This window comes from Leptonychotes weddellii, chromosome 7 (assembly GCF_054177405.1).
Source record: "Leptonychotes weddellii isolate Sample4059 chromosome 7, ASM5417740v2, whole genome shotgun sequence".
In the NCBI taxonomy this organism is placed as follows: domain Eukaryota; kingdom Metazoa; phylum Chordata; class Mammalia; order Carnivora; family Phocidae; genus Leptonychotes; species Leptonychotes weddellii.
This window is the reverse complement of record NC_138375.1, coordinates 53,042,269-53,053,701: the sequence shown is the minus strand read 5'-3', so window position 1 is coordinate 53,053,701 and position 11,433 is coordinate 53,042,269. Positions and strand designations below refer to the sequence as shown.

The 11,433-nt window shown below is 46.5% G+C and overlaps 1 protein-coding gene across 1 annotated transcript; it reads right to left on the bottom strand.

Annotated features, from left to right (window-relative positions):
• Positions 1 to 1,728: 1,728 nt before the first annotated feature.
• FBLL1 (fibrillarin like rRNA 2'-O-methyltransferase 1) lies at positions 1,729 to 3,936 on the bottom strand. Its single transcript, XM_031038264.2, has one exon. The coding sequence runs from the start codon at positions 3,491 to 3,493 to the stop codon at positions 2,501 to 2,503; it is 993 nt and encodes a 330-aa protein (XP_030894124.2). The 5' UTR covers positions 3,494 to 3,936; the 3' UTR covers positions 1,729 to 2,500.
• Positions 3,937 to 11,433: the final 7,497 nt, after the last annotated feature.

Genomic DNA, 11,433 nt, shown 5'->3' with positions numbered 1-11,433 from the left:
AGCTAGCTCTCTCTATCGCCTCCACCCCCACCAAACACAAAGAGGAAAAGGCCATGTAAGGACACAGGGAGAAGGCAGCCATCAACAAGCAAAGGAGAGAGGCTTCACCAGAAACCAATCCTGCTGGCACCTTGGCCTTGGACTTCCTTCCAGCCACCAGAACTGTGAGAAAATATCTATTGCTTAAGCAACCCAGACTGTGGTATTTTGTGATGATGGCCCAAGCAGCCTAAGACACCTAGAAATCACAATGTAATACCTTCTAGGAACCCAAGCATTCTTGGCTCTGAGCATGTCAGGTGCCCCGGGTCACTACGGCTTACTTCCTGGGCCTCGCTGCCCACTGGTTACAGTCCCATGCTTTTCCCTGCCTTTATTCTCCAATCAGGTTTCAGCTTCCTTCCTTTATTCCCTCAGTCTTATTCCCATATTTCTTTTGGTACTTACCGTGTTGTTCCATTGGCCCAGGAACCCATCTACTACTCAGAGATACTCTTTAGGAGGTTGTTTTGAGTCATTTCTCCATTAATGTTCCCACTTCAAGCAGCTTCAGACATGGACTATAAATTGTCCCTGTGGGCATATGTGGGAGTTCTCATGCCAAGGAAGGAGATGGAGTTTTCCCTGTAAAGAACCAAGTGCTCCTTTTTGAGGCTGAGCTGACTCTGAGAAGGGCTGGATCCTGTCACATTCTGGAAGTTTCCTGGGAGTCCATCCCCAGCCTCAGGGATTCATCCCAGCATCAAGTTAATAAGCCTAGGATTGAAGAGAGGGTTTTCAAAGCAAAGGAGCCAGTATAGATCTCCATGGAAGGGCCACAGATTTTGAAGTCAGATTCCTGTGGGTTTGATTTCTGGCTGTGAACCCTACTGGAGGATCATAAGCAAGTTATAACATCTTTCTGAACTGCAGTTTTCTCATCTGTTAAATGGAAATAATGAACCTTGCTTTGCAGGATTGTAATGAAGATTTCACATTCTTTTTGGAAATGACTGGTTTGGGTTTTTATAGGCATTTATTCCATTCACCCTATTCTTCCTGAGTCCGTCTGGCCAACAAACCTGAACGGTAGTTCTCACCTTGCATATAGTGTTTGTATGGTGTGGTGGGGAGTGAGGGGAGGAGTGGAGGGATAGATGCCTTTTAAAAAATCTGATTTATTGTATTTTGTTCAGGAAATATCCTCTCAGACAATGCAGACTAACTGCAATATCTACCCCAGCACATCTTTAGGAAGGCAGAACCCTTCTCCAAATAATGCATTAGGGAGCAATCATCCCCAGACTCAATATCAATGACCTTGGCAATGGGGATTTTTTTTTTTTTTTAATGTGTGAGTGAATGAATAAACGTCTTCTTAAAGGCCTGGTTTTGGAACATTCCCAGCTCCCCTGGGATTGCTTACTCTCCCACTCCCTTTGGGCTGGTTTAGAGAGTCAGAATTGAATGTAATGAGTCCAGCAACTCAGGGTCTGCAGGAAATGCCCTTCAGAAACAGATACTTTCTGAAGTCATTTTTCTGGTTGTTTCTCAGACACTTGGTGATACCATCTTGGGTATGTTATGCCTGGCAGTGGGGACACGTTGCAAAGTACACCCGCATCCTACCCCCCTGCCTTATTTTGTTATTTTGAAATCTAAGGGCAGCACAGGGAGGTGAAAGAAAGAACACAATGAAACCACAGAACTCTGTTTTGTGTGTGTCCACACGTGGGGACTTGCAGTCTGTCCAATGTGGGCCACGTAGGGGAGAGGTATGATTCCACTGGTGTAGAGGAAATAGCTGTGGATTTAGAGCCCAAAAGATTGGGAATTTAAATTCTGTCTCCTAACTGGTTATGCAAACTTGGGCAACCAGTTTACCTTCAGAAGCCCTGTTGCTTTGCATATAAAAGGGAAATGGTTAACAAAGCCATTCCAGCGGGTGTGGTGAATAAGAACTAGGGGATGCAAAAGGGCTTAGATGAAGAATAAAGTATTAAATATATATTTTACCAGAACTCGGGCTTAGAGTCAGACAGATCGGGTGTGTTACACTACACTATTGTCCATCAATACCCAGTGCCACTCCCTGGAGTCAGGCTCGGTCATGTGACTTAGCCAATGTAAACCCAAGTGCTCCCTCAATTCCAAGGGGGACTTTTCAGGCTCATTAGCAATGCCCCAGCTCTCGTCCCCCTGCCCCTGTGATGAGAAAGCTTGTGTGAGGAGGAGCCCTGGGACATTAGGGCCCTAAGTCATTAGAGTAAGCACAACTCCCATGCTGTTCCTTGATGGGTTCCTATCACCAGCTGTTTTAGCTCTTTTAGGGATTTGAAGATTTGGAGATTTAGGGATTGACTGTTATTGCAGGAAAACTGGCCTCACTGATACCCCTGGGTACTGTTTCTTTATGCCATTTAATAGACAAAAGAAAAACAACACACAAAGAAAACACATACACAGTTATACTGAACACAGCACAGATTGGGGAGAGCCCAGGGACAGCCCTTGCTGGGTGCTACTTGCCGCCGCTCTTGGGAAGGGGCCGGTAGACCCCCACGACCACAGCGTGGTCCCGCTCATAGGGCTCCAGGGTCAATTGCTCTTGAGGCTTTAAGTTCTCCTGCTGCAACTTCCTCACCTCAGAAGCAAACACTGCCTCAGCAGATGCAGTGGAGTCGATGCAGTTGGCCTTGATGGAAATGAGAAAGTGGCCCCCGTTGCGCAGGAAGGTGTGGGCATTCAGAGCTACTATCCGGGACTGGTCAGGCTGGGCCACATCGGCAAAGATCACATCCACCATCCCTACAAGCATGCGGTACTTGAGCGGGTGCCGGGCATCTTCGAGAACCGGGATGATGTTGGTTCGCTTCTTGGCCACGTTAACCAGATCACGGCCAGCGCGGTGGGAGAATTCAACTGCGTAGACCAGGCCGTCCGGGCCGATGATGTCGGAGACATGAGAGACAGTGGTCCCTGAGGCAGCGCCCAGGTACAGCACTTTGGACTTGGGCTTGATGTGGATCTGGTCGACCCCGCCCAGGATGGCCGCTGCCAGCTTGGAGCGGAACGGGTTCCACGTGCGGTACTCTTGTTTCACACCGCCCTCGGTCACAGTGACCCGCCGCTCGCCATACACCGAGTGGCCTGGCACCATATTCAGCGTTACCAGCGCGTCTTCCGCTCCACGGTAGATGAAGACACCCTCATGCCTGTGTGGCTCCACCGACACAGCATTGGCGCCCTTCCTGCGGCGGTTTTTGTTTTTGCCCACACCGCCGCGCCGCTGCCCGCTGCCACCACGGTCCCTACTGTCCCCCCCTCCGCGCCCCCGGCCCCGGCCGCCGCCGAAGCCACGCGCCCGCGCCCCAAAGCCGCACTTGCCCCCAGGGCCGCCATCGCCTCCTCCTCCCTTGCCTCCGCCCCCCCGCCCCCCGCCCCACCCGCCGCCCCAGCTGCCACCCCCGCGGCCACCCGACCCACCCCCGCAAGAGCTTGAGGCAGACTTCATGGCGCGCCCTGGGCACCCGGGTGGGTGGCTAGCGGTGACTGTAAAGGTGTCGCAGATAACTGGTGGCGGCTGTCAGGGGTTACTAGTGGCTTGGAGTTGTCAGGAGTCACAGGTGGTTCTGGATGGCAGTCCTGGCGTGGAACAATGGCGACAGCGGATGCTGCTGGCCTGGCCAGCCACAGCAGGAGACCGGGACAAGGTGTGCGGCGGTCGGGAACAGCTTTACCGCAGTGCCCGCAGCCCTGGGGCCGCCCTTTGACGCAGAGACCGGCGTGATTACATCATACCCGCTTCGGGACCCTGCAGCTCCGGAAGCCCCCCTTCTAACCCGCGAGCAGACGCAACCTGCTTCCTTTTAACTCTTCCCCTTCCTCACCTCCTGCTTTCTTAGGGACCCTTTGCACTTCTCCTGGGGCGCTGAGAAGCGTCTCCGCTGCAGATGAGGATGAGAGCAACGGCTTTAGTCCTTGCTGTGCCACTTGCTCGCTGTGTGGGTTTAGGAAGTTACCTGACCCTCTCTGAAATTCTTGTTTCAACTTGGGCAAGTTTTTTGAACTGAGTTTCAACATCCCATCTGTAAAACAGAACCTACCTCAGAAGTTTGTTTTAAAGTGCTACATACACTTATCCCAGCCATGGCGCATGATAATTACTATGTTAGGTTTTTTTTTTTTTTTTTTTTTTTTTTTTTTAATGTATTTCCTTTGGTCTTTTGTTGAGGTATAGTTTACACACAATAAAATGCACCAATTTTTGTTTAAGTAAATGTATTGCCTCTTGGAACTTTTGCCACTCGTGCAAGAGTGGCTCCTGCACCCTTATACAATGTTGATGAGAATGCAAATTGGTACACATATTCTTTTTTTTTCTTAAGATTTTATTTATTTATTTGACAGAGAGAGACACAGCGAGAGAGGGAACACAAGCAGGGGGAGTGGGAGAGGGAGAAGCAGGCTTCCCGCCGAGCAGGGAGCCCGATGCGGGGCTCGATCCCAGGACCCCGGGATCAGGACCTGAGCCGAAGGCAGATGCTTAACTGACTCAGCCACCCAGGAGTCCCACCAATGATGATAATTAGAACTGCTAGAACAGGAGTGGTGACAATGGTAGTGATAATGATCATTGTCAGAGAAGTGGCAGAGGTGAGATGAAGTAGACCAACCAATCCAAGGGAAATATTTAGAAGAGAGAAGTCACAGGGCTTTCTGATGTAAGAAGTCAGAAAGAGGAAAATTCCAAGCCAGAGATTGCCAAAGTATAGTGCCTCCCCTTAAAAAAAAATTGTTTGAGAGAGCATGCAAGCGAGTGCACAAGCGGGGGTGGGGGGGGAGTGGGGAGGGGGCAGAGGAAGAGGGAGAAGCAGACTCCCTGATGAGCAGGGATCCTGACACAGGGCTCGATTCCAGGACCCCGGGATCATGACCTGAGCCAAAGGTAGATGCTTAACTGACTGAGCCACGCAGGCACCCCCATGCCTCCCCTTTTTGGTTAATACTCTACAAGGTGCAGCCCTGGTTGTTCTCTACTTAGCTCTGCTTTCTTCCATCAACTGTGCTAAATCCCAGAATTTGTTCTGGGAATATGTAACAGCAAAAATTGTTGATTCTTCAGTGTAAATGGGGACACATGGGCTCGAGCCCTAAATCCTGTAGCACACCTCAGCAGGAGCCAAAATCTCATGTTTATTCCTGAATTCTAGTCTATGTTTCAAAAACCCTGCTCTTTCAGTCTGCAGCATCTTTTGAGCATTTAAAAAAAAACACTGGACAGCACAAAAGGACAGAAAAACGGATATAATGTGGAGGCTTGAGCATTCAATCAGGACCTTGGACAGCGACACCAAATGGGACATTTTAGCTACTGTGGCTTGGGACCCGCCCATGAGCGGGGGAAGGTGGTGTATGTAGGTGATATAAGCAACCTGTGGACCTCCTTATTAGTGGAACAAAGTGCCTGCTCCAGAGAAAGACAAAACGTACCTGAAGAGCAGGGCAAATGTCAGGCAGGGTGTACTGAATGTGCACCCACCAAAGCTTTTATTTCATCCTGGACCAGAACTCTTCCTGTTTCAAATTTACAGACAGCAACACCAGGTGTGGTTTTCTCAGAGGGCCGAAATGCCTCCTTAATAGGGGCCATAAGCTTATGTGTTGGAATGTAGACAAGCAGTTAAAGAGTGCAATGTACAATTCCTGAGGTGGATGATTGTTATAAAACATTCTCCTTAGAAATTTCTGCTCTCGGGGCACCTGGGTGGCTCAGTCGTTAAGCATCTACCTTCGGCTCAGGTCATGATCTCAGGGTCCTGGGATCGAGCCCCACATTGGGCTCCCTGCTCAGCGGGAAGCCTGCTTCTCCCTCTCCCACTCCCCCTGCTTGTGTTTCCTCTCTCGCGCTGTCTCTCTCTGTCAAATAAATAAATAAATAAAATCTTTAAAAAAAAAATTTCTGCTCTCATTACAAATTGAGGAGTGTTGTCCAAAATGATGAACTACCCTTGGTGCCTTGGTTTGGATTTCCCCCAGATCAGACCCTGTAATGGTTAATTTTATGGATCAACTTGACTGGACCATGGAGTGCCTGGTTGTTTGGCCAAACTTATCCCTGTGTGTCTGTGAGCGTGTTTTGGGATGAAATTAACATTTTACCAAGTAAACTACATAAAACAGTCTGCCCCCGAGAATGTGGGTGGGCCTTATTCAATCCGTTGGAGGCCTAAATAGAACAAAGGGCTGACCTTTCTAAGAGTAAGAGAGAATTCTCCTGCCTGACAGCCTTTGAACTGGCACATTGACTTCCTGGTTCTATAGCAGCTGCCTGGCTACAGACTTAAACTGCAACATTGGCTCTACAGATTTTGAACTCACCAGTCTCTATTATTGTATGAACGATTTCCTTGTAATCTCTCTCTCTATATATATAGATGTAGATGTGGATATAGATCTAGGTACAGATACAGATCAATCTATTTATCCTGTTGTTTCTATTTATCTGGAGGACAGACCCTCAGAGAAGAACATGGGTCCAGGTGGTTTTTTTGAGAGGTGATCCCAGGAAGCACACATAGGGGATGGGGAAATGAGACAGGAAGATAGAAAGGCTAAGATAGGGTACATTAATTAGAAGATTACCACAGTGGGAGATGAGGGCTCAAATGTCCTGAGCACCCTCTATGAAACTGTGTGGAGGGCATCTCAGAATTGTTCTACCACAGGCTGGGAGACTAGGGCATTAATTCACCATTCTCCCTTTCTCTATTGTTGGGAGTTGTTTCGGGGGTATTAACTCTCTTGCCCTTTGAGTTGCTCCCGTGTGTGGCTCAGGAAACTCCTCTGATGCTGCAGAAAGCCATAAGGCAGAGAGGCAGGCACTTGGGGGAGGGAGATGCTCTCATGGTGGAATCTGTTTATCACAGCTGCAGATGAACTCAGAGCTGGGCCCAAGGGATACTGGATAAGGCACCAACAGTGCATGCTTCACTTGGCTACTCCATCCCATGTACAACCAGAACTTTGTAACTTAGAAAATGTGCATGAGCTCATAAAGCTTATTACATCGGGGGGAAAAATAGCTTATTATATCGGGAAAGAAAGTCATACCATAAATACACTAACAATACCTGTAATACGGGTATTCAACCTAGCAATACAAAACTCTCCTTATTCTTTTTTTTTTTTTCTTTAAGATTTATTTATTTATTTATTTGTGAGAGAGAGAGAGAGCAGGCGCGCATGAGTTGGGAGAGGGGCAGAGGAAGAGGGAGAAGCAGGCTTCCCGCTGAGCAGGGAGCCCGATACAGGGCTCGATCCCAGGACCCTGAGGTCCTGACCTGAGCTGAAGGCAGATGCTTAACCGACTGAGCCACCCAGGAACCCTCTCCTCCGTATTTTTCACTCTAGTAGACAGTATCATGGAGGTCTGCAGTTGTATTTGAATAGTTTATTCCTTCATTGTTTTTATTCAGGGTATTAAAGAACAATCCTCCACAACGAACCCTCTCCATTATGCCTCCAGACCACTGAAGAGGATCCATATCCAATACCAAGAGATCCAACTTTTACCTAAGTTAGTTTAGATAATTCTGTACAACATTGCAGGTATAAGCCTTTGAGGGCACAGCTACTGACACTTTCCAACCTTTGTCTTATCACTTTCTGTTATGCTATTATTAACATTCCTTCACCACAATACAAGTAAGTATCTCTCAGGCCCCTGTTCCTAGCCTGTTTTAAATGGACTGTGGTGGCTTTCCCAGTGCACTTGCGGTTCATTTCAGAACTGACATATTCAAGAATGTCATGCATTTCCATGTGATTTATTTCATGGAATCTGCTGGGAGGGGTGGTTAGTGATTTCAAACTCTAAATCTAATGAGCCACATCTTCATGAATTTAGAGTCGTTCTTTGGGAGTAATTTCTGTCAACTGGCAATAGCAGTGGGCTACCTCACTGGTGGTGAGGTTTTGGTGGCCCACTCTTCTCACTAGATTTCATACCAGGGCTTCAGGCAGCCTCTACTACACTCTAGCAGACAATTTCTCCAGATATCTTCTCCCCCTCCCCCATCCCCCATCAGTTTCATTACGTTACTGCTGTCATTTTCAACAATCTGCTAAGGGTTCCAGAGCCACCCTCCCTTATGTATGCAAACCTTGGCAGCTTTCTTAGGTCTCTGTCCCACTGCTGGTGACAGCCTTAGGACTGCTAAAAACTTAGTTTTCAAATTTTGCTTTTCACCAGAGGCATCCTTACCCAGAATAGGGTTTGATGACTCCCAGAGAACTTTTCTGTCTCCTGGCTTTGATTCCTACCTGGCAAAGCCATTTTTTTATAGCCTGTCTGTTGAGATGCTATGGCCTGGGAGCATCCATCAACCAGCAAGACTTCCAGTCCAGTTGAACATGTTCCACCTGTGCATGACCCTAGAATGCTACCGAGGCAAGGACTCATGCCAAGTATTGGCATCTTAAGGTGTCAAAAAACTCTTCCACTAAAATTTTCATCTGGAGCCACTGATAACATTGAAATCTGTCTCATTCCCAAAGTTTCATGAGCAGTGGGTCCTACCTACTCAAAATGCTTCCTAAAGTGATAATTTGTCATTATATTTTTAAAGATTATTTATTTATTTATTTGACAGAGAGAGAGAAAGAGAGAGAGGGAGAAGCAGGGGGAGTGGGAGGGAGAAGCAGGCTCCCCGCTGAGCAGGGAGCCCGATGCGAGGCTCAATCCCAGGACCCCAGGATCATGAGCTGAGCCAAAGGCAGACGCTTAACCTACTGAGCCACCCAGGAGCTCCAGGTAATTTGTCATTATGATCCAGACATTTCTCTCTGACAGCCAATAAGAACTACAGCCACTTTAAACTTGTGTTTACAGTTGACTTATTATTCCATAAGATACTTCTTATAGTCACGTTCATAATTACATCTGTGACGGGGCCTTAATAGTTAACATGGAGTACACCAGCCCTACTTAAAGACTTAAAAAGATATATGAGCAATTTTGCTCTATTTCTCTCATACACCATTCCAGAAAATTGCCTAACAAATGACTAGCCATGATTAAGGTAAAACAAGCTGGAAGGCTGTGTAACCTCATTCCCAGTCTCATTAGTATTTAAACAGTCATGCATGAATGGCTTCCCGAACCTGTTTTCTAAAAACCATGGTCCACTTCCAAAGGTGACTCCAGAGATTTGCATCTCCATCCCCAGGGACAGCCATAGCTGTATTTGATCAAGATGGGCTGGGCTATTATGCAGCAATGTGACCCCCAAATCTCAATGGATTAATGTAACTATGTTTATTTCTTGCTTACTTTTTAAAAAGGATTTTATTTATTTGAGAGAGAGAGACAGACAGACAGAGATAGCGACAGAGATAAGCGAAAGAGAGAGAGAGAGCATGAGTGGGGAGGAGAGGGAGAAGCAGTCTCCTGCTGAGCAGGGAGCCTGACATGGGATTCGATCTCAGGACCCTAGGATTATGACCTGAGCCTAAGGCAGACACTTAACTGACTGAGCCACCCAGGTGCCCTCTTGCTTACTTTTCATGTCCACTGAAGATCCATTGGAGGTTTGCTCCACATAGTCACTGAAGGGCTCAGGTAACAATGTCTTATGGCTATAACATGAGAAACAAGAGGGCTTACATTGTCACCACTGGGGAAAAGAGTGCAGGGAGAACTCACATTCCCTTTCCTATGGGTTTGGCCTAGGGTTTGACGTAGTCATTTCTACTCACAACCCATTGGCTGGAACTAGTTTTATGCCCTGTCTAACCGGAAGGCAGCTGGGAAACATGAGTGAGATAATCAGTGAACAGTAAATGTTTTTGCTGTAAGTATTTATTGCATAATGTCAGGATGGCACACCTTGATCAGTGTACCCAAGACAAACATCACAAATGAAATTTACTGTTCAATGTTCATGTATTTAAATTTACTAATCAAGGCAAAATATAATACATTTTTACTAACACATGACTAAAACTCAGAGTCATAATCAAATCCCAACCACGTATCTAATAGAGCTTGTTAAATAAAGTAGAAAAAAGAGAAAATGTCTCTCCTTTCCTAGTCTCTGTGCCTTAGAGAATAGCTCAAGTTCCTTAGTTGGGATTCCATTAATATTTGGCTATTCCCTTGCTGGGTGTGGCACTTTATGTTTAGAAAGCTCTGAAGGGTGTATTAGTCAGGGTTCTCCAGAGAAACAAAAATTTATTTTCTCACAGCTCTGGAAGCTGGAAGTCCAAGCTTAGAATGCCAGCATGGTTATTTCTTGTGAAAGCTCTCTCTTTCTGGCCTGTAGAAGGTTGCCTTCTTACTGTGCCCTCACCTGATAGGGGGAGAGAGAGAGAGTGAACTCTCTGGTGTCTCTTCTTCAATTGACCTCAATTGACCTAATTTACTTTTTATTCCAAATACAGACATTGAGGGCTTCAACATATGAATTTTGGGGAGACACAATTCAGTCTATAAATAACAAGCTACTTTTCCAAAGATCTTCTTTCTAGAAGAAACCTTAGAAATCATCAGTAATTCCTTTTTTTTACAGACTAGGTAATTGAAATTCAGAAGGTGGCTGGCTTATCCATACTACAAATCCTATAATCTACAAATCCCTACAAACAAATTACCTAAAATCCCCACAAAAATACAGTGCGTCTAGGGGCTCCTGGGTGGCTCAGTCGTTAAGCGTCTGCCTTCAGCTCAGGTCATGATCCCAGGGTCCTGGGATCCAGTCCTGCATCGGGCTCCTTGCTCAGCGGGGAGCCTGCTTCTCCCTCTCCCACTCCCCCTGCTTGTGTTCCCTCTCTCACTGTGTCTCTCTCTGTCAAATAAATAAATAAAAATCTTTAAAAAAAATACAGTGGGGGGCGCCTGGGTGGCTCAGTTGGTTAAGCCACTGCCTTCGGCTCAGGTCATGATCCTGGAGTCCCGGGATCGAGTCCCGCATCGGACTCCCTGCTCTGCGGGGAGTCTGCTTCTCCCTCTGACCCTCCCCCCTCTCATGTACTTTCTCTCTCTCATTCTCTCTCTCTCAAATAAATAAATAAAATCTTTAAAAAAAAATACAGTGGGTCTAACTGGGCTTTTATCAGTTCATTACATTTTACCTTTTACGAGCATTGTTTATACTTACGTCATGAAACCGTTGGCCAATTGGAAATGCAAAACACCAAACAACAACAAAAAAAATCAAAAAAATTTTACCTCAACCGACCCCATGTACTTTCTCTAACTTCAATAAAACTTCTATAACCCAACTGGCCACTTGAGATGATACTGGCTAACAAGGAAAGGCAAAAACTGACAGGAAAAAATAACAAAAAATTGCATAAAATTACATCATGCCTTAGTTTAAATTCTCTGTAAGAATTCATTGTTCTTGGAGAAAAAAATCAAGGCTGCCAGATGACTCATCATTTACCCCAATA